The 24,129-nt window shown below is 36.5% G+C and overlaps 1 protein-coding gene and 1 long non-coding RNA gene across 2 annotated transcripts in view; both read left to right on the forward strand.

Moving 5' to 3' along the window:
• Positions 1–24,129, forward strand: part of LOC145460456 (uncharacterized) — a 247,800-nt gene that overhangs the window by 136,318 nt on the left and 87,353 nt on the right. The window lies entirely within an intron of this gene.
• On the forward strand, positions 266–22,232 carry LOC145503366 (protein SEC13 homolog). The gene is made up of 9 exons (XM_081482829.1): positions 266–322; positions 2,935–2,971; positions 3,361–3,419; positions 7,376–7,449; positions 7,554–7,674; positions 8,192–8,251; positions 8,367–8,453; positions 9,725–9,791; positions 22,144–22,232. Exons 1-9 carry the CDS (start codon positions 266–268, stop codon positions 22,230–22,232), a joined length of 651 nt encoding a protein of 216 aa, XP_081338955.1.

Here is a 24,129-nt window from a genome sequence, read left to right on the forward strand (position 1 = left end):
TGGCGTGCCTAATTTTAAGCCCGTGTAAATGGGGTTTTAGAATGAATGATGTGACTAATTATACCGCTCGGGCGAAATTCGTTGGCTTACCTCAGTGTTGGATCGAAGATTAATAATCCTATTTAGCGTGACTAGTAGAAGGCTGTCGCAAGCTGTGTGCTCTCACAAACAATTAGCTGCCAAAGAAGACTCAATTGCAACGTATAGGGCAGGTTGCATTGCGGGGTGTAAATATTAACAGAGCCCTATCAAAAGATGAGTTAACATGTCTTCACTCAGAATGCGCCAGATGTTATCAGCAAGAAAACAAGCTTGGGACCAAGTGAGCCTTTAGATAAACACGATGAAGACCTTTAGACGAAGTTTGACAACCTTGATATTATCAGAACAAGAAAAAATTTGGTCACCCAAGGTTTACGCCTTGACACGCAAACAGAAGTGCTGGTGCTCCAACCTAGAACCTTCCGGGAAGTCGAAAATGCCACGCGCCTCACGCAATCAGTTCGACAATCCTTTCAAGATTCCCATTGTTATGGTTTCTAACGTCAAATTTAAGTATGTTTACAACTCAACGGAATTTTGGGCATTCAGTTACATATGATACCTGGCTACATTTTCATCCATTTAGTTAATTATCACAGAAGTTAAAATTATTGTCAAAGTGTTTTATAGAGCTACTAATTGGCGTCACTTCAAGGTGCTCGAACTATTAAAAAGCCTTTATCTACTAAGATTTTTCAATTGGCATAAAAACAAGCAATTCAAACCAAGCAGCCCCAGAGGTAAATATTTACGTAAGATAAGCTGGCTCTTGGAAAGGCAGTCGTCTGGAAAAGCAAAACTATTACTAGATGGATCTATATGCTAATACTGACATGTGCTTAACGCTCGGGAAAGTTGAGACGTCAATTTCTGACTGAATTGGACATAAACCCTGGACGTTTTCCCATAACATTGCATCAGAATCGCCTTGAATTCTCTAGCAAACCTACGCTACGAAACTAATCTTAGTGGTAATTATTTTACCTGCTGAATCTCAATCCTTCAAACTTGACACTCGTGGGTGGCCAAAAATCAACCTTAAGACAACTAACATCTTCTTAACTAATTGAATTAGCCCAAGCAAAAAAAGCTTAATTTAATAGACCTTTTTAGCTTGGGCGCTGGTTTGTTTTCCAATTACAGACCACGTGATATTCTCTAGAGAATTGTTCTTTTCTCCACCTTAAATTATTCATTCATATACACGCGACTATTCGAAAATTTGATGAAAGCAAGGATTCTCATGAATATCATCACATGGTCTGAAATGGGGCAACAATTCTGGAACATCCAGTCCTTCCTCTAACACGCCGGTGCAAACGAGAAGCTTCGTTACTCCTGATCTAAACTGTTTTAACAAATCCTCCTGTTCCTCTGTCCACGCCATTCTGTCATAACTTCCTTGTCCATGGCCAACAAAAGGTTCGGGATTCAACGTTCTCGTCACATCCGGGATAGTCCTGATTTGCTCGCACAGTTTATAGGTTGTTTTGCGCATGCTGACAACGATGATACCTCTGGAAGTTTCATCCTCTCGAGCCCGGGACATTAAACACTTTCTGACCGTAAAATATATCCATGTTGCCATGTATATTTTAGTTAAGCTGCTCTTTATTAGCTTGTATCCAATAGGCAGGGACCTGCAAAAGTATGGATCCTAATTGGGAGGTCATTTCTTTATTTGGGACAGATTTAAAAATGGACTTCAATAAAAACCTATAACTAAGGCAAGGTCCTTCATTTTTTTCTTCATAGCTTATTTTCCAAAGCAAGGTGAGGCTGTCAATAAAAACTACATTTCATTTGCTTATAGGTATCGTTAAATTTGCTAGTCAATTCAAGGAGTTACCCTGTAGCCCAGTGGTTACATTTCCGAGCTTCGGTTCGGAAGGACATTTTTATTAGACTCCATTTTTTTCCCCGTGCAATCTTCTTTTTTTTGTTTCAACCGAGTCAGGGATGAAAAGACATTTTAAGAAAGAACAACAAATCTGGCTGACCGTAAAATATATGCAGCTTATTATTTCTTTTTTGTTGTAAGCTGTCTATATCAATTTGTATCCAGTAGGCGAAGAACTATAAAATAACGGATCTTGATGGAAATGTTTTTTTTTTTTTTGCTTGGGAAAGGTTTTAATAAGACTGTATAAATGAGACAAGGTCTTTTATTTTTTCGTTGCATATTTTCCAAAGCAAGATGAGACTGTCAATAAAAAGTACATTCATGTGGATATAGGTGCCGATAAATTTGCTATCTAATTCAAGGAGTCCCCCTGTAGCATAGTGGTTACATTTCCGACCTTGGGTTCGGAAGGGCATGGCGTTCAGCCTCCACAGGGAAACTCCGGTTTTTTTTTCGTGTTTGTGTTGGAGTCTATTGATATTTTTCGTACGATATTCTTTTTTTTCCGTTTCAACCAAGTTAGGTGTGGAAAGACCTTTTAAGAAAGGAAATCAAACCTGAGTCACCGTAAATTATACCCATCTTGCCATTTGTTTTTTCATTTAAGTCGCTCTTTATTAGCTTAAAAACGCAGCCGAATGCATTTAAAAATCAAGGAGAGGGATTGATATTGATCAAGAACTGTAAAAAAAAAAGTTAATAGTATTTTAAAATGACGTGTTGTGTTTATTTTACGTGAGCTCTATATAAACAAAGAAAATGCAAAACTTTCTCAGAGTAAAGAGTGCAAAGGGTGTTCTCTTTAGAATTTGTGACGTGCCTGTTAGCTGATTGGTCTAATTTTATTTCGCATATTCATGATGACTATTGCTGACCTGAGGTGCTTGTTTGCCATTTTGAAATGTTTGCCGTCGGAGTAAGATGTGTACCGTTCCCCTCTACACGAAAAACAAACTCTTACTTTGAAGAAGAAATGGCAGCCATGTTAGGGGAAGGACAGCCGGTCGACACCCATTTCTGTCAATGGTTGGTACCAATTTATTTGCATTCTACCTTCGCAAGTAATATATCAACCAAAAATACCGGCTCGAAGTCCTGCCACGTGCGCTCGACGGACTCGGTTTACATTTCGTGTCGAACTTCAGAACAACCTCATTGCTTTAGTAACGGAGTAAAACGTACGTTAGAAGCTAGTTCAGGAACCATACAAGACGTTTAAGTTAGTAGCAGTTATTTTTACGAGAGTTTGGCTTTCCTTATGAAAGTGGCGTTTCTTTGTCAAAATTTGTCTTGCACTCAGGTCAACGCGCACTCGTGTTCAACAGTTCACTGTGAATTATTTTATTTCGTTTACTCTTTTCAGTTTCCACACTTGGGTTTGTTCCTTACTCAATTTTTATCTATTCTGTTTTCAGGGTTTGTCAGCAAGACAGGAGGAGATCAAAAGGATTCAAGCAGGGAGGATGAAGACAAAGTTGAGAATAGCATTTTAGACTTTGGTTAAATTGAAATCTTTCCGATAAGTAATGGCAGTCTTACAACTAAAAATGTTGTATTAGAGGTCAAAACTTCTTAGTCTAGAATCATTTTGATCGTTTAACGTTTTAATTTTTTTTTCTCGACTGAAATATTTGCAATCGAGTGACATTCGGGCGCGGAAAAAATTTCTATTTGGTGGTGAAGTTTAATTAATTATTTCTGCCATTTTTGCCGGAAAGGTTTCAACCGTTTTCGAGTTATCATCTGTTACATGTTTTCAAATTGTGGGGAGTTTTATTTCTTGGATCGTGCGATCATCAGTTTGATTAAACTAAATTTTATCGGTCGATATTTGCATGTTTTGCTACATTTATTTTGTCAGATTAGAGTGTTTTTGATTTTTTTTCTTGCAAAATTCCAAATTGTTTAACAATCGCTCAACTCCGCTAAGTTTGAAAACCTGTCGCCAGGCGATAACCTTTGTAGAGTATTTTAAGGTGGCACTGCATGTTGAAATCAAACCGTGATAGCTACTGTGATCATGTCAATCATAACAAATTCTTTTGTGATAAAACTTGGGCAAACAATTCAATGCTGAGTTTTGATTTGTCGTGTTCTCCAAAATCGCATTAAGCGCTGAAGTTTTACAAAGACCTAGTTTCAATTTAGGATGCCAATTGCTTGTTGGAGGGCAATGCCCTTGCTCAAAAACAATATCACATGACCATTCAATAAAAATTGTTTCGTTTTGGAAGCTTATTCAAACGCTTTAAGTTATCGAAGAATTCTACTTGTCAAATCTTAGCTTTTCAGACAAGAAATCAAAAGGTCTCTTTCAAGATCGATTCTTTGCTTTGCAGGCGAATTAACTTGAACATATTAAGATTTTCATTTTTCTCCCAAAAAGGTCACAGAGCTTCTACAAAAGAAACCATTGCTATTAATTTATGTGAATTGTAAATGTTGAAAGAGCAATTTCCTTGCTCAAAATTTATTAATGATCCAATTCATTTGAAAATGTTGTAGCTTGAAGCTCACTAAATTTGCTCAGTATAATTATCAAACAAGTTATATCGATTCAACTTATTGCAGGAGTCGTTAGCGATTCGTTAGTAAATCTGAGTTTCGTGGCAACTTCTTTCAAGTTAATTTCTAAATATTTTAAGCATTTGTTGACATGATCATTTATTATTGAGCGCTTTTTTTTTTCATTTCACTTGGCGTGCTTTTTTAGTTTTTTTTTTCGGTTTTTTTGCACTTACAGTAAAATGCGTGGACATTTCTTTTGACATGCAGAGCCACCTTGAATAAATAATTTTAGAAGAGGATATTTGGTTTCCGCATTGATCTTCGTATCAAGAAAGTACTTGATTTATCGGCAGATGCTGTTATATACATTCCCGTACGGAAACCGGTCGGTTTAAATTGTTTCTTCGGGAGGGGACTAGGCGTATAAAGATCAACCAGAAACCAAATATATCCTCTCGTTTAACTTCCAGCGAGGCTGTAATGAATTATGTCTGGTACCAAGCTACTCTTTCCGTTATTGCTTTTCGAAAAAATTAGGACTAATTGTCTGAATTTCCAATTTTTTTTGCTTTCATTACTGTCAGATCTATTACTTGTTTGAAATATAGCTTCAATTTTCGGAATATGCTAAAGAAAAAATACAACTCCGATTTAATTGCCTGATTGTTCTAAAGTGTTGCTTTCGTTCGCAGCTGACCGACATTTTCACTATTTCATCTTTGAAGTTCTAAACTTGGTTCCAATTGTCGGACGTAGCTCCAATTTTCTGATTGTTCTAAAATTTTTGCGCTATCGTTTGCCACGGACAAAAATTTTCCAAACACTCGCTATTGCTCTATTGCTTTTCAAAACTGCAGTTTCAGTTTTCATCTAAAATGTTATTGCTTTCGTCCGTAACCAACAGACATTTTCACTAAACGTATTTACTATTTCATCTCTGATTTTCAAAACCTGGTTTCAGTTGACTGATTCTGATTTTGTGGCTATCATTTGTATTCACTATTACATCTTTTGTCACGAACGTAGCTCCAATTGTCTGATTGCTCTAAAATTTTAACGCTATCGTTTGCTACGGACAAAAATTTTCAAAACCGCACTTGCCATTAGCTCTATTGCTTTTCCAAACTAGGTTTATTGTTCTAAAAATGACGTTGCGGCTTTCGCCTGCAACTGAAAGACATTTTTACTAACAGTATTCACTATTTCAACTTTGATTTTTAAAACGTGGTTCCAATTGTCTGATTGTTCTTAAATTTTTATCGCTACCGTTTGCTACGAAGAAAATTTTTCAAAACACTTGCTATATTGCTTTTCAACTTTCTCATTCATCTAAAATGATTTTGTTTTCGTTCGCAAATGACAAAGTTTTACAACAGAAGCCATAGGATATATAGATACATTTTAAAGCTTGATAACCAGACATTAACCTTTAACACCTCGCTGGGAGTAATTTCTAGAAGATAACGAAGCAAGCCATGAACAGTTTCTCTTAAATTGGCCTATTACTTGTCGGGTATTGGTTTTTCATCTCGGCTAAAAGTTGCGGAAGTTCTAAAAGTTTTAAAATTCTGGGACTAGATTGAATTTTTCGCGGTTTTTTAATGTTCGTTGGAGTAATCGGATTCCTGGCTTGCTTTTGCTATCTTCTTGAAATATATTGCATAATGATATCACGTTAAATAGTTAAGCTGTGGATGACGGGCAGCTAGAAACCTATTTACAGAAACGGGAAGAGCAAGTTAAAATTTGTACAACTGCAACGTTTCTACAACATTGAGAAGGTGGCGATATTTTGAAATCGCTCTAGTTAAGAGAGTTTATATAGTTGGGGCTCAATTTACCCGGCTTTATAAGCTTTCTTAAATATAACGATTTGGGAATGTTTTCACACTCTCGATGTTGTGCAGAAACTTTGCTGTTGTACAAATTTTTAACTTGTTCTTCTTATTTCTGTAAATAGGTTTCTAGCTGCTCGTTGTCTTACGGCTGACTATTTAACAAGATGTCATCATAGAATATACCATCTTGAACACAAACAAATGTTCACTGGATTCAAAATATTTAAAAAAAAAAAAACCCCAAATGGAAACAAAATTTTCCGTTACTTTGTGTTCAAGATGGTATATGTGGGACAAGCAGATTTTCCTACCAGGCAAGTAACGTCTCATTCTCACAAGGGCGAAGACAAGTTGTCTGCCAACTAAATAAAAGACAGGTAAACTAAGACTTGCCCAGGGCAAGCAAAATTTGAGAGCTGCTTGTCTGAAGGGCAAGCTGGAATTCAAGTTTTTTTCTAGCCCTGATAGAGTAGAGGATTGCTGTCCACGTACTCTTATTTAGTTTCCATGTCACAGGTGTCTATACATGTACACCCAAAGCGTGCAACACTATTTTGTCAGTCTGCAATATTAATTATCCTTTGCAGTCATCATACAACTTGTACCTCTGAACACTAACGTGCTAGTGCTGATCTACACAGCAAGACTTTTGCTTGAATGTTATGTGCTTAAGACATTCCTGCCGCACAAAATTGTTCTTCTTAATCAAACCTACCGCTTACAAAAATAACAGTTCCATGTAGCTGTAAAGACTCCCCTAGCTCAAGCTACGTGCAGCTTCTTTTTTGTAATTTTTAGTTTTAAACGCTTACTCTCAATACCACACCTCAGTATTCAAGGCATTGCTGCTATTGTATGATTTTGATTGACAGTGAAAACGTGTCCTGACTGAAAAATTCTCTAACCTAAACAACAGCTGTTGTTGCAGTTCTCAATGGTTGACATAATAATTATGTCATTCTGCACCATATTACACACAAATTGTCGACCTTTTTGCCTGGCTTGTGTACATTCTTAACAAAGAATATCTTAGTGTAGGCTCTACTGAAATTATTAATAACAGCTGTTTGTTGATGGTTTTTAGCCTGGATCAAAGTCAGGTGTTTTAGTCAAAAGATTCGTCACTGGAGGATGTGATAACTTGGTAAAAGTATGGAAGTAAGTCACAATTAGTATCACTTTTCTGATCAGTGTGACTTTTAATCGTCTTTAAGTGAGTGTCCACTGTGTGCTAATCCATTTTGTTTGTGTAATATTTAAAGAGAGGTTGATGGACAGTGGGTGGAGGAAGAGAAACTAGAAGCACAGAGTGACTGGGTTAGGGATGTTGCCTGGGTCCCTAATGTTGGTCTTCCTGTCAGCACCATAGCAACCTGCTCTCAGGTAATGCAGTCGTGAGTTAGGTAATAGATAGAGCGGTTATCAATGACTTTTGTCATAAATCGAAACCAAAGCAATGGCAATGGCCAATCACAACTAACAAACATACTAAGCAGCACAATCAATGAATGACAACTCAAAGCAAGTTAAGACATCATAATCACTAAACAGGGAAAATTGTGCACGACCAAGGTGCGATTTGTTTTCATTAATTGCATCTGGCTGGTTCAGTAGGGAGTGGAACTCTAAAATCAATCGCAGAGCATTTACGCAAAAACAAAGCAATTGCCAATTACTTTCAAAATTTGGTTAACTGCTCTTGAAATTGTTAAACGACAAAGTGAAAAAGTTCATTGTATCTTTATAATTCCAGTGTTCTAACATGCTCACTTGTCTGGTTGGCACTGGTATAGGGAATTTATTACTTTTAATGCTGAGCATCATCATAAGATTCCTGCTATTCCTTGCTTTTTTTAATGACATTTCCAAATTATTTATTTATATATACATTTTTGTGCAGGATTGTCGTATAGTAATCTGGACAAAAAATGAAGTTGGAGGAGGATCATGGACTTCAAAGGTAATTAAAACAAAAATGTGTTTCTGAGAAGCACGTTAATGATCTCTGGAGATTACAATTCTTGTTTAATCCCTTTTTGTGGAGGTAACCAAGCGTTGTTGTAATACATCTGCAGGTTTTAAAAAAGTTTGGTGATGTTGTGTGGCATGTGAGTTGGTCAGTCACTGGAAACATTCTAGCTGTATCTGGTGGAGACAACAAGGTAATCAGCAGTTCAGAAGTCTGCAATGTAGCTCCAAGGCTGGTTTTCTCTGGCACATAATCCTAATAATATTATTATAAGCTGACATATGCAGATGCAGTACTTAAGATGTTGATTATTAGCACCTTTTGCTTAGCTAGAACAATTTCCTAACAAAAGGCACTACTGCACCTTTATGCACCTTAACAGGCTTAAGTCCAAGAACTTTCCTTGGGGTATTGACAGTATGTAATACTCCCAGTGCATGAGCGTCAACAAATTAAGAGCAAAGTCTCTGTCACAGCCACATTTTATATGTTGTCATTTTAAGGAGAATGGTGAAGTACGTCATTACAGGGGAGTGTTGCGTGACATTCCAAATCAGGGATGCATCCAGGGCAGGAAAAAAAATATTGAAATCCAGTTGCCCAGTGGGCCAGTACATTTTAGTTTTCAGCTGCATCCATTTAAATATTACTTGCCCAATAGTCGTGTAATGTTCATGCCTTATTAATTATGTACATTTACTGGGTACTGCTTATAATCAGTGTTAGACTACAACACAATGGGCTTACAGGTACTCAACTAGGTGAAAGATACTGGACAGTGGTACAAATGTTGTGTCAGGTACAGGGTAACTACTGGTATTACAGTGCCAGTAGTTGCTCAGTCTTTGTGTCACTGTCCAGAAGCGGGGGTAAATGTGGAAGAAGGTGGAGGCTAATTTCACTTGCCCAACAGACCACCAAACTTCCATTGTCACTTGCCCAAGAGCAAAATTTACTTACAATCAGACCTGGGTTTTTTCCTGCCCTTGCATCACTCTAGAGGAATGTTTTGTGACATTGCAAACAATTGATGTAAAGGAGAATGCACATGCATTGTCACACAGTACCAGTAGACAGTAGCATTGCATGACAATCCAAATTTATAAGGGATGCCATTCAAGGGAGATGGTATTGTCGACACCCATGTTGCTATAAAAGAAAGTGGATATTAATTTGAGTTTACACAGTCACTTTTTCATTTGTAACCATCATGTCTTTGCTGCTTTGATCGTGCCTTCTAGAACATGTCAACGATGAAATAATCATTTAAACCAAACCTTTAAGACACCACTGTCTAAAGAGGATTGTTTTCAAAATTTTATGGTGTCATCAGTGGGGTAACAGCTTCTGTTTGAAAATAAAGCAGCAAGGCAACTTTATTCTGTGAGGTTGCTTAGTTGTAGCTGATCACATGGGAAATTGAGAATCAATGAAAGCTAAGCAGGACTTTGTTTTTTCCTGCAGGTGAGCTTATGGAAGGAGTCGCTGGATGGACAGTGGGTTTGTGTTAGTGATGTGTACAAAGGTCAAGGTCAGGAGCACCAATGATGTCACAGTGATGTCACATAGCCTTATATAGACAAAGAACATTTTTTAAATATTTAGAGAGAAAATGTACATGATGCAAGATACAACTGTCGTATGCTATACAGACAGTGGTGGAGTTTGTTAAATAGCAAGAGTGGAAGAGATTTGCTGGTGTGCGATTTGTATGAAGAGCAATTTTACAAAGCACTTTTACATGGGTCTTTATCCTGGAGACTCCATGTTTCGTCAGAGTTTGTAAAATTATGCAAATGTAGATCAGCTGTTGATGTTACTGCTACATGCATAGTTAAAATGGAACTGAGAAAATATACCTGTAAAAGACCTCTGTCCAATCATTTTAAGTTGACTAATCTACATTAGCATTTAAGAATGGTTCAAAATTATTTTGTTGTGAATAAACTAATCACACATTGCAAACTGAGGTTTATTGACTTGAAGAAGTTCTCATAACTAAAACATAATGAAGGCTTTGTGTTGAAGGAGGTTTGTGACGCTATCAAAAAGTAGAAAACCTTCACAATGAAAGTTACCCTGGAGCAGTGGGTTTCTTCTATGTCCAAGCTATCTTTAATAGTTTTTGTTTAAACATAAGTGGTACGAATAGTGCAGCTTCAAACATTGAATCTGAATCTGATTGTTTGTTTGTCGTAATCTTTCCAAACCTTAGCCATCTTTTATCACCTCTGATGTTTCTCTATCTTAGTGCACTTTCATTTACCCTGAGATGAAGAATCAAAGATTGCTGTTACATCACAGGTTTTAGTCTCGCCGGAGCTTTCAACTTACTTTCAGCCGTTGTTTTCAGCGACATCTTTCACTTGTCTGTTGCTGTAGTACGTTCCGAGATTTAAAATCATAACTTGAGAAGAAAATGTTCTGTCATATTTTACAGAAGCACTGTCCTCGCTTTGAATTATGCATAAAATCACTCCTTTTGAACCTCAATCTCTTTCAGGGTACAATAGGTAATTTAGATTTCCAGATCATCTTTGAGAACTAAAGAACTGAGCCCTTATTTCAGATCTAAGGAAGGCGTAGAAACCCTAGACTACAAGTAGTCCCTCTTTCGCTTAGTCCGTCGTGCGTAACGCGAAAGAAAACCGCGAGAAAAAAATGGCCGCGCGAAATCCTGGGGGCGAGAAAAACGCGAAAGCGCGGCTATTATTTTATTTACGGTCTTGCTCGACGGACTAAGCGAAAGAGGGACTACTCGTAGTCTATAAAAACCCCTAATGCTTGTCACATCGCACTTTTGATATCAGAAGCGAGGTCTTATAGTTATTATTAAAAACTGGTTCACTGGATAATGCAATTCGAGAGTTTTCATTGGCTTAGCCATCATATATATGAGCAATTATACCATGCTCTACAAATATGGTAACCGTACGCGAAATGTTTTCGGGTGTTTTAGGGGCGTTTTTATTAATTAATTAATTAAATTAATAAAACAATTATTCCACTCTCGCTTGTTGGATATGAAATATTATCTCTTATAATCCATCAAATGGTTTCGCTCGCGCGCGAGTGATATTCCCCAATTTTCAAAACCGCGCGTGTTGCGAAATATACTTGAAGGATAATAAACACAATAGCCTCCATTTGGCTCAAAAATATGATCGGATATTTGTCCTTGACCATTATCTATTCCTCGAAGCTCACACGCTCCCGGAAAACTGGTCGCTTCTCGGAACAGATAATGCCCGAGGACAAATATCCGAGCTTATTATCCAACTGCAGCGAATACCGTCCAAATAACAGTACAAATATACAGCGATATTGTACAGTTATTTGTACAGTAGCAAATCTGTTTCCCAGACTGGTCGACGCGCGCACGCAAAACTGTCATACTCACCCTCTTTCACTGATTAATTTATTGACTACAGCAATACTCGTTGTTTGTATCTTGACTGGCCCTACGGGCTCGTCAAACACGGCACAACTCGTAAAAATATAAAGCGATACTACACAACCAAAACATCTAATAAGATTTTTTTTTTTCGCGCCAAATGGAGGCTATTGTATTTATTATCCTTCAAATATTTTTCGCAACATGTGCGGTTTTGAAAATTGGGGGATATCACCCGGATATTCTCCATTTTTAGCTGGGGAATATTCAGCCAAGTGACGAGTTTAAACTAATCGCGCGCTAGCGAAAATATTTGATGGATTATAATCACCAATGTTCACTTCGCTTTCGGCGAATAATTGTTAAATATAAATAATTTTCAGATTGTGGTTAAATCAGCTGAAAAGGCCTTTCCATAAATTTTCGAATATTGAAGGTAGCTCTGAACCCTACCTACAGAATTTTTTTAAACTTTGCCAAAAGTTGCGTCTTATCATGCTTATCAAAAAATGATAATACAAATAAATTTCACCGTGCCGTTTTTGAATTATAAGCCCCCAAAACTGTAATTAAGGTTGTTTTTAGGAGGTCATACTGTTGCTATGGTAACCTATTGGGTCACGAGCATGATAACAAGGTATTAACCAATGATTGGGCAGTTTTTTGATACCATGATTATAACATCAAGTGATAAAGAGTGCTTATAACGACCTATCAAAATCTAAGTGTTGGAAACTGTTTCGAGCCATCTTAAATGCAAACTAAACCACAAAAAGCATAAAACATTACAAAGTTTATAAAATATACAGATTTCTAGCAAGTATTTACTAAATGTATAGGGAGAAGTGGATATCAGGCCTCTAAGATACATTTCATCTCATAACAGTTGATATCAAAGATACAGATATACCACTGAGCTAATGAGAATTTTTCTCTTTTTCTTGTCAATACATTTGTAGAAGCAGAATGCTTAACTTCCGCTGGAATTGCATTGCATATACTGATTACTTTGTTTCTTGTAGATTATTTCCAAAGTTTGCCGTATTGCTAGAAATAAAGAATTCTAACCTTAACTTCGTATAAGAGTTATTTTAAGGGTGATTCAAGTGTCCCAAGGAATGTTGGCTAAGATTGCAGGTTGTCAAAAGAAGAACATTGTACGGTGTTTATGTTACAAAAATAATCTTTGTGCAAAGGGGAGCACTTATTGAGGGTTGATGTTAAAGAACTGACTGCGGGAACGCACAGGGAACACACGGTGTAATAAACCAGCCAAATCTTAACGGATCCAACTGCAAAGGCATCGGAAACGAAGAGGGAAAACATGGGGGAAACTACGGGTAATACAAGGAAACGCGCGAGGGATACACGCGCGAAATGCACTCGGAAATGCACGAGAGAACGGAACCTCGATCCCAGGGAGTTTACGAAACCTCGACGGCGACGCGGAGGACAACGTCGATTAAAATATGAATTTATAGTTTACTTAGGAATCGCGCGATACTCTAAAGTCATTTACCCTGTTTATCACTGTCAAACTATCGCAAAACTAAATCCGGAACACAGCGATAAATTTGAAATAAAAATTTAAAAAGGTTCGTGTTCCCTAGGCAACGCAAAATTTGGTCATTTCAAGTTGTTGTTTTGCAGAGGACGGCAAAGAAATGTACCAAGAATTATAACGCACTTGCACAGCCATTGTACTGCTCATTATTTTTTTGTTCAATGACGTTCCTCTTGCCGTTGTCGCCATGATTTCGTAACTTCTACTAACTTCTCCGTGAAAACGCTGTCATTTCTGCTACCCTTACGTTCTTTCTTACACACTAGGTTCGCTGCACGTTCCCTTCTGGCGTGTCTCCCCCCCCCCCCCCATTCCCAACGGGTCCCCGGTGGGTTCCTTATTAAGTTTATCGGCAGCATTGTAGTTTCATTCGCCAGATTGGTGCCCTGATTCGTTTGCTCGTCAGCTTCTCCGTGACAGTTAAGCAGATTCACAATCCCTTTGGTCTTCTTAAGCCTCCTTTTATTTGAGCCAGTAACTGATGGGTGAAAAGTTTAAGAAAGCAGAGATGACTTTGTATAAAAGAGAGCAAATTGAATACGAATCTTCGCGAACATAACAGTGAGCAATGGACTTAACATACAAACTTTATAAAGATACGAGGCTAATTAAAAAACCTGTGTTTTAAATCTTTTTAGTGTGGCACAAAACTATTTGTCGTGCCATTTAGGTATGTTATGACGATGAGGGAATCGTGTGATAAAAAAAATGTTAGTAAATAACAGATTTGTACGTTGTCCACGAAAATGCTCATCTAGCGGTAGCCATGTCTTTTTACATTTAAGCCGCTATTTAAGTTCCGAACTTTTGCAGGTCTTCGCCTATTGGATACAACCTAATAAAGAGAGTTTAAATGAAAAAGACATGGCAAGATGGGTATATTTTACGGTCACCCAGGTTTCATGTCCTTTCTTAAAAGGTCCTTTCACTCCTAACTTGGTTCAAACGAAAAAAAAAACGGTTGTGCGAAAAAAGATAAATGGAGTCCAACACAAATATGAAAAAAAAACCCGGAGTCCCCCTGCAGGGGCTGAACGCCATGCCCTTCCGAACCGAAGCTCGGAAATGTAACCACTGGGCTACAGGGAGACTGCTTGAATTGGGTAGCAAATTTAACGGTACCTATATGCACATAAAATGTAGCTTTTATTGACAGCCTCAACTTGCTTTGGAAAATGTGCTACGAAAAAAATGAAAGACTATACTTAAGTTATCGCACACTTTCCAAAGCAAGATGAGGCTGTCAATAAAATCTACATTTCATCTGCATATAGGTACCGTTGAATTTACTACCCAATTCAAGGAGACCCCTGTAGCCCAGTGGCTACGTTTCCGAGCTTCGGTTCGGAAGGGCATGACGCTCAGCTCCCGCAGGAGGACTCCGTTTTTTTCATTTTTGTGTTGAACTCCATTCATCTTGTCTTCGTACAATCTTTTTTCCCCATTTTCAACCAAGTTAAGAGTAAAACGACCTTTTAAGAGAGGATATCAAATGTGGCTCACCGTAAAATATATCAATCTTGCGATGTCTTTTTTCGGAAGGGCGTGTCGTTCAGATCCGTAGGGTGACTCCGTTTTTGTTTTACATGTTTCGGGGGAGTCTACTTACCTTTTTACGTAAATCTTCTTTTTTTTCCGTTTCAACCAAGTTAGGGGTGAAAAGACCTTTTAAGCAAAAAAATTAAACATGGCTGAACGTAAAATAAACCAATCTTGTAAAGTTACCACGTCTTTTTTCATTTAACCTCTCTTTATTAACTTGTATCCAATAGGCAAAGACCTGCAAAAGTGTGGATCTTAATTGGGAGGTTATTTCTTTTAATTGGGGAAAGATTTAATAATGGTTTCAAAAAATCTATACAACCTAAGCAAGGTCTTTCATTTTTTTTCATAGCACATTTTCCAAAGTAAGATGAGGCTATCAATGAAAATTACACTTCATGTGCACATAGGTACCGTTAAATTTGTTACCCATTTCAAAGAGTTCGCCTGTAGCCCAGTGGTTACATTTGCGAACTTCGTTTTGGAAGGGCATGGCGTTCAGCCCCGGCAGGGAGACTCCGTTTTTATTTTTGTGTCGGAATCCATTTTGTTTTTGTACAATCTTCTTTGTTTTACTTTTGAACCAAGGTAGGAGTGAAAAGATCTTTTAAGAAAGGATATCAAACCTGGCTGACCGTAAAATATACTCATCTTGCCATGTCTTTTTTCATTTAAGTCGCTCTTTATTAGCTTGCATCCAATAGGCAAAGACCTGCAAAAGGACTGGTCTTAATTGGGAGATCACTTCTTTTATTTGGCAAAGATCTAATAATGGACCAATAAAAACCAGTAACTAATACAAGAGCTTTCATTTTTTTCATAGCACATTTTTCAAAGCAAGTGGAAGCGGTCAATAAAACCTACATTTCATGTGCATGTAGATACCGTTAAATTTGCTACCCAATTTAAGGAGTCTCCCTGTAGCCCAGTGGTTACATTTCCGAACTTCGGATCGGAAGGGCATGGCGTTCAGCCCCCGCAGGGGGACTCCGTTTTTGTTTTTTTCAATTTTTAAGGTAAACTCCATTTATTTTTTTCGTACGGTCTTCTTTTTTTTTCTTTTTTTTTTCATTTGAACCAAGTTAGAAGTGAAAGACTTTTTAAGAAAGGACATCAAACTTGGATGACCGTAAAATATATCCATCCTGCGATGTCTTTTTTCATTTAAGCCGCTCTTTATTAGCTCGCTTCCGATAGGCAAAGACTTGCCAAAGTCCTGGTTTTAATTGGGAGGTCATTTTTTTTTATTTATTTGGCAAAGATTTAATAATGGACTTCAATAAAAACCTATCACTAATGCAAGGTCTTTCTTTTTTGTCTTAGCACATTTTCCAAAGCAAGATGAGGCTGTCAATAAAAGCTACAGTTTATGCGCACATAGGTACCGTTAACTTTGTCATTCAATTCAAGGAGTCCCCCTGTAGTCCAGTGGTTTCATTTCCGAACTTCGGTTCGGAAGGGCATGACGTTCAGAGTCCGCAGGGGAACTCCTTTTTTTTTTATTATGTTTGTGTTGGAGTCCATTGATATTTTTCGTACAATATTCTTTTTTTTTTTTTTTTTTCAGTTTCAACCAAGTTAGGTGTGGAAAGACCTTTTAAGAAAGGACATTAAACCCTTTCTGACCGTAAAATGTATCCATCTTGCCATGTATTTTCTCATTTAAGCCGCTCTTTATTAGCTTGTATCCAATAGGCAAAGACCTGCAAAAGTATGGATCCTAATTGAGAGGTCTTTTTCTTATTTGGGGAAGATTTATAAATATATATACAGATTTATAAATGTACTTCAAAAACCTATCACTAATGCAAGGTCTTTATATTTTTTCGAAGCACATTTTCCAAAGCAAGATAAGGCTATCAATGAAAACTTAATTTCATGTACATATAGGTACCGTTAAATTTGCTACCCAATTCAAGGAGTCCCCCTTTAGCCCAGTGGTTACATTTCCGAGCTTCGGCTCGGAAGGACATGGTGTCAGCCCCCATAGGGGGACTCCTTTTTTTTTTCAGATTTTTGTTGGACTCCATTTTTTTTGTGCAATCTTTTTTTTTTCTTTCAACCGAGTTAGAGATGAAAAGACATTTTAAGAGAGAACAACAAATCAAACCTGTCTGACGTAGAATGTTTCCATCTTCCCACGTCTTTTTTTTTATTTAACCTCTCTTTAATAGCTTGTATCCAATAGGCAAAGACCTGCAAAAGTATGGATCCTAATTGGAAGGTTTTTTTCTTATTTTGCCTTACCTGTTACCCAGCTTCTTTGTGCCTCGTGGCACATAAGGCCTCCACAGAATGCCTCCGATTTTCTCTGTTGGCTGCAGCAGCTCTTGCCTCATCCCATGCACGCCATCCCGCGCTGTTCTTCTCTCTCTCAACTGTTCTTCGCCAGGTGGTCTTAGTCTTTTTCTTATTTGTCACAGATTTTAAAATGTAGTTCAATAAAAACCTATCACTAATGCAAGGTCTTTATTTCTTTTTTTTCATAGCACATTTTCTAAAGCAAGATAATTAATAATTAACTTCAATAAAAACCTATAACTAAAGCAAGGTCCTTCATTTTCCAAAGCAAGATGAGGCTGTCAATAAAAGCTACATTTCATTTACATATAGGTACCGTTAAATTTGCTACTCAATTCAAGGAGTCTCCCTGTAGCCCAATGGCTACATTTCTGAGCTTCGGTTCGAAAGGGCATGGCTTTCTGTTCCTGCAAGGGGATCCGTTTTGTTTGTTTTGCTTTTTTTTGTTGTTGTTGTCATGCTTGTGTTGGAGTCCATTGATCTCTTTCGTACAATCTCCTTTTTTCCGTTTTACCCGTGTTTGGTGAGAAAATTAAAGACCTTTTAAGAAAGGACATCAAAGTCTTTCTGACCTTAAAATATATCCATTTTGCCATGTCTTTTTTCATATTCAATAGGCATAGAGCTGCAAACGTATGGATCTTAATTGGGAGGTAATTTTTTTTTTGTTGGGGAAAGATTTAGTAATGGACTTCAATAAAAACCTATCACTAATGCAAGGTCTTTAATTTTTTCGAAGCACATTTTCCAAAGCAGGATAAGGCTATCAATAAAAACTTCATTTCATGTACATATAGGTACTGTTAAATTTGCTATCCAATTCAAGGAGTCCCCCTGTAGCCAAGTGGTTACATTTCCGAGCTTCGGTTCGGAAGGACATGGTGTCAGCCCCCATAGGGGGACTCCTTTTTTCAGATTTTTGTTGGACTCCATTTTTTTTTCGTGCAATCTTTTTTTTTTCTTTCAACCGAGTTAGGGATGAAAAGACTTTTTAAGAAAGAACAACACATCAAACCTGTCTGACGTAGAATATTTCCATCTTGCCACGCCTTTTTTTATTTAACCTCTCTTTATTAGCTTGTATCCAACAGGCAAAGACCTGCAAAAGTGTGGATCCTAACTGGGAGGTCTTTTTCTTATTTGGGACAGATTTAAAGATGTACTTCAATAAAAACCTATCACTAATGCAAGGTCTTTATATCTTTTTTTTTTCATAGCACATTTTCTTAAGCAAGATAATTAACAATGAACTTCAATAAAAACCTATCACTAATGCAAAGTCTTTATTTCTTTTTTTTTCATAGCACATTTTCCAAAGCAAGATAATTAATAATGAACTTCAATAAAAACCTATAACTAATGCAAGGTCCTTCATTTTCCAAGGCAAGATGAGGCTGTCAATAAAAACTACATTTCATTTACATATAGGTACCGTTAAATTTGCTACTCAATTCAAGGAGTCTCCCTGTAGCCCAATGGCTACATTTCCGAGCTTCATTTCGGAAGGGCATGGCTTTCTGTTCCCGCAGGGGGATCCGTTTTTTTGTTTGTTTGTTTGTTTTGCTTTTTTTTGTTGTTGTTGTCATGCTTGTGTTGGAGTCCATTGATCTCTTTCGTACAATCTCCTTCTTTTCCGTTTTACCCGTGTTTGGTGAGAAAATTAAAGACCTTTTAAGAAAGGACATCAAAGTCTTTCTGACCTTAAAATATATCCATTTTGCCATGTCTTTTTTCATATTCAATAGGCATAGAGCTGCAAAAGTATGGATCTTAATTGGGAGGTAATTTTTTTTTTTTGCTGTGGAAAGATTTAGTAATGAACTTCAATAAAACCTATCACTAATGCAAGGTCTTTAATTTTTTCGAAGCACATTTTCCAAAGCAAGATAAGGCTATCAATAAAAACTTCATTTCATGTACATATAGGTAACGTTAAATTTGCTACTCAATTCAAGGAGTCCCCCTGTAGCCCAGTGGTTACATTTCCGAGCTTCGGTTCGGAAGGACATGGTGTCAGCCCCCATAGGGGGACTCCTTTTTTTCAGATTTTTGTTGGACTGCATTTTTTTTTTTCGTGCAATCTTTTTTTTTCTTTCAACCGAGTCAAGGATGAAAAGACATTTTAAGAAAGAACGACAAATCAAACCTGTCTGACGTAGAATATTTCCATCTTGCCACGTATTTTTTTAATTAACCTCTCTTTATTAGCTCGTATCCAAAAAGCAAAGATATGCAAAAGAGTTGATCTTAATTGGGAGGGTTTTTTTTTAATTTGGGAAAGACTTAATAATGGTTTCAAAAAAAACTACATAAATTAGGCAAGGTCTTTAATTTTTTTTATACAACATTTTCCAAAGCAAGATGAGGCTGTCGATAAAAACTACATTTTATGTGCATATAAGTTTCGTTAAACTTGCTACCCAATTCAAGGAGTCCCCCTGTAGCCCAGTGGTTACATTTCAGAACTTCTGTTGGAAGGGCATGGCGTTCAGCCCCCCGCAGGAGGACTCCGTTTTTTCGTTATTATTATTTTTTTATTATTATTACTATTATTATTATTATTATTATTTTATTTTTATTATTAAAAGAAAATTATTATTATTATTCCTATTATTATTATCGTCCTCACATTCGGCTTGTTTCATTATTATATTATTATTATTTTATTTTTATTATTTAAAAAAAAAAAATAATAATAATAATGAAATAATGAAACAAGCCGAATGTGAGGACGATAATAATAATTTTTTTTTAAAATTAAAATTATAAAACAAACTTTATTGAGCGCGTTTCCATACAAACTTGAATCTTACATGTATCTGGTAAAAAATTCAGAAATTCTGTTGTTCCTTAAGTTTTCGGTATTAATAATATATATTTTTTTTCATAATAATCATAATTTATTATCATCATCATCATATCATATATGTCATGATATCATGGTTACTACAACTAATACTAATACTAATACTACTATCATCATCATTACATTAATTAACATATTCCATACAAATTGGTATATACAAGGTAAAAGTAAGTAAAAGAAATAAACTATTAAAACCTATTTCAACAGTGTTTACATAATGGCTCCCTCCTGGGTTTCAACGTCAATATCAATGTTCTTAAAGTCACAAAAGGCTTTCCTTCTAATAATAGTAATAATAATAATAATAATAATTTTTTAATAATAAAAATAAAATAATAATAATAATAATAATAATAATAATGAAATAATGAAACAAGCTGAATGTGAGGCATGAGAACGGAAACGATACCAGTTATCATTGGAGCACTTGGAGCTATCAAAAAGGGACTAGAAACTCATCTTGGAAGAATTCCCGGCCAAATAAGCATCATTGAACTACAAAAGATAACCTTGCTGAATTTATGAACTTTAATCGTCGTTTTGGGGGAAAATCTTGCCTAGTTTCCTGCTCTCGAAATTTCGATAAGTTTCTAGTCCCTTTTTCATAGCTCCAAGTGCTCCAATGATAACTGGTATCGTTTCCGTTCTCATGCCCCACATTCGGCTTGTTTCATTATTATTATTATTATTATTATTATTATTATTATTATTATTATTATTATAGAAAACGCACAGCTATTGATGATATTGAAGCTGGTTTCGTCATTGGCTCCGGGCAACAACAAGTTGCCTAGGGAAGCCAAGAAACACCCCTTGTTTACTTTTTCTCTTCTTTCTACATCTCCAGCACCTTTCTAAGAATTCTTGCCGACCCCAACAATGCACATCTCTGGATCAGTCCAACAGGAATGCCCACCTCAATGGCTCTCAGATTGTCCTTCAATCTCAGTGGTATTGATCCCAATGCTCCCACTACCACTGGAATAACCTTTGTCCTCACACCACACATTTTTCGAACTTCTCTTGCTAGATCTTGATACTTTTCAACTTTTTCATCTTCCTTCTCTCTCACCCCATTATCCTCTGGAATTGCCACATCTATAATCTGACAGCTCTTGTCTCTCTTGTCAATGATCACCAAAGGCTAAGGCTAAGGCACCAACCTGTCCTACCCCAGTGCCCATATTATTATTATTATTATTATTATTATTATTATTATTATTATTATTATTATTATTTTATTTTTATTTTTCATATTTGTGTTGTGTTGTAGTCCATTGATCTTTTTGCTACAATGTTCTTTTTTTTTTCCGTTTTATCCAAGTTAGGTGTGAAAAGATCTTTTCAAAAAAGACATCAACCCTGAGTCACCGTAAATTATACCCATCTTGCCATTTTTTTTTTTGCATTTAAGCCGCTCTTTATTAGCTCACAAACACTGCCGAATGCATTTTAAAAATGAAGGAGAGGGATTGAAATTGATAAAAAACTGCAAAAAAAGTAGATATTTTAAAATGACGTGTTGTGTTTATTTCATGTGAGCTCTATATAAACAAAGAAAATGCAAAACTTTCTCAGAGTAAAGCGTGGAAAGGGTGTTGTCTTTAGAATTCGTGACGTGCCTGTTAGCTGATTGGTCTAATGTTATTTTGCATATTCATGATGACTATCGCTGACCTGAGGTGCTTGTTTGCCATTTTGAGATGGTTGCCGCCGGAGTGAGATGTGTACAGTTCCCTTCTACACGAGAAGCAAACTCTTACTTTGAAGAAGAAATGCGGCCACGTTTGGGGAAAGACAGTCGTTTGACACCCATTTCTGTCATTGGTTAGTACCAATTTATTTGCATTCTACCTTCGCAAGTAACATTTCTACCGAAAATACCGGCTGGAAGTCCTGCCCCGTGCGCTCGACGGACTCGGTTTACGTTTCGTCTCGAGCTTCAGAACAACCTCAATGCTTTACTAACTGAGTAAAACGTACGTTAGAAGCTAGTTCAGGAACCATACAAGACGCTTAAGTTAGTAGCAGGTATTTTTACGAGAGTTTGGCTTTCCTTTCGAAAGTGGCGTTTCTTTGTCAAAATTTGTCTTGTACTTGTCAACGCGCACTCGTGTTTAACAGTTCACTGTGAATTATTTTATTTCTCGTTTACTCTTTTCAGTTTCCACACTGGGGTTTGTTCCTTACTCAATTTTTATCTCTTCTATTTTCAGGGTTTGTCAGCAAGACAGGAGCAGATCAAAAGGATTCAAGCAGGGAGGATGAAGACAAAGTTGAGAATAGCTCTTTAGAATTTGGCTAAAGTGAAATCTTTCCGATAATTAATGGCAGTCTTGCAACTAAAAATGTTGTATTAGAGGTCAAAACCTCTTAGTCTAGAATCATTTTGATCGTTTAACGTTTTAATTTTTTTTCTCGACTGAAATATTTACATTCGAGTGACATTCGGGCGCAGAAAAAAATTTCAATTTGGTAGTGAAGTTTAATTAATTATTTCTGCCATTTTTGCCGGAAAGGTTTCAACCGCTTTCGAGTTATCATCTGTTACATGTTTTCAAATTGTGGGGAGTTTTATTTCTTGGATCGAGCGATCATCAGTTTGATTAAATTAAATCTTATCGGTCGGTATTTGCATGTTTTACTACATTATTTTGTCAGATTTGAGTGTTTTTGATTTTTTTTTCTTGCAAAATTCAGAATTGTTCTGCGATCGCTCAACTCTCCTAAGTTTGAAAACATGTCACTAGGCGATAACCTTTGTAGAATATTTTAAGGTGGCACTACATGTTGAAATCAAACGGCGATAGCAATTGGACTTTAATAACTATAAGTTACGTGATCATGTCAATCAAAAAATTGTGTTTTGACAAAAATTGAGCAAACAATTCAATGCTGAGTTTTGATTTGTCGTGTTCTCCAAGGTTTTAGGAAGGCTTAGTTTCAATCTTTGATGTGAATTGCCTGTTGGAGGGCAATGCCCTTGCTCAAAAACAATATCACGTGACTGTTCAATAAAAATTGTTTCATTTTGGAAGCTTATTCAAACTCTTGAAGTTATCGATGAATTACTTCTACTTCTCAAATCTTAGCATTTCAGCCAAGAAATTAAAAAGTCTCTTTCAAGGTCGATTCTTCGCTTTGTAGTCCAATTCGCTTGAACATATTTAGTTTTCCTTTTTCTCCTAAAAAGGTCACAGAGCTTCTACAAAAGAAACACGTTGCTATTAATTTATGTGAATTGTAAGTGTTGAAAGGGCAACTTCCTTGCTAAAAATTTACTGATTGATGATCCAATTCATTTGAAAATGCTGTAGCTTGAAACTCACTAAATTTGCTCAGTATAACTATCAAACAAGTTATATCGTTTCTTCCTACGTCAACTTATTCGTTAGTAAATCTGAGTTTCGTGGCAACTTCTTTCAAGTTAATTTCTAAATATTGTAAGCATTTGTTGACATGATCACCTATTATTGAACGCTTTTTTCCTTATTTCACTCGGCGGGTTTTTTTAGTTTTTTTCCTCTGCTTTTTATACACTTACGGTAAAATGAGTGAATACTTCTTTCGACGTTTAATGCGTATTGACATACAGAGCCACCTTGAATAAATAAATTAAGAAGAGGATTTTGGGTTTGTGGATTGATCTTGGTATCGAGAAAGTCACTTGATTTATCGGCAGATGCTGCTATATACATTTCCGTACGGAAACCGGTCGGTTTAAATTGTTTCTTCGGGAGGGGACTAAGCGTTTAAAGATCAACCAGAAACCAAATATATCCTCTTGTTTAACTTCCAGCGAGGCTGTAATGAATTATGTCTGGTATCAAGCAACTCTTTCAATTATCGCTTTTCGAAAAATTCAGGTCTAATTGTCTGAATTTCCAATTTTTTTTGCTTTCATTACCGTCAGATCTATTACTTTTTTGAAATGTAGCTTCAATTGTTGGAATGTTCTAGAGAAAAAATGCAGCTCCGATTTAATCGCCTGATCGTTCTAAAATGTTGCTTTCGTTCGCAACTGACAGACATTTTCACTATTTTATCTTTGATTTTTTAAACTTGGTTCCAATTGTCTGATTCTTTGAAAATATTATCGTTATCGTTTGTATTCACTAATAATTTATCATCACGAACGTAGCTCCAATTGTTTGATTGCTCCAAAATTTTTGCGCCATCGTTTGCTACGGACAAAAATTTTC

The sequence above is a fragment of the Orbicella franksi genome, chromosome 11 (assembly GCF_964199315.1).
Source record: "Orbicella franksi chromosome 11, jaOrbFran1.1, whole genome shotgun sequence".
NCBI lineage: Eukaryota > Metazoa > Cnidaria > Anthozoa > Scleractinia > Merulinidae > Orbicella > Orbicella franksi.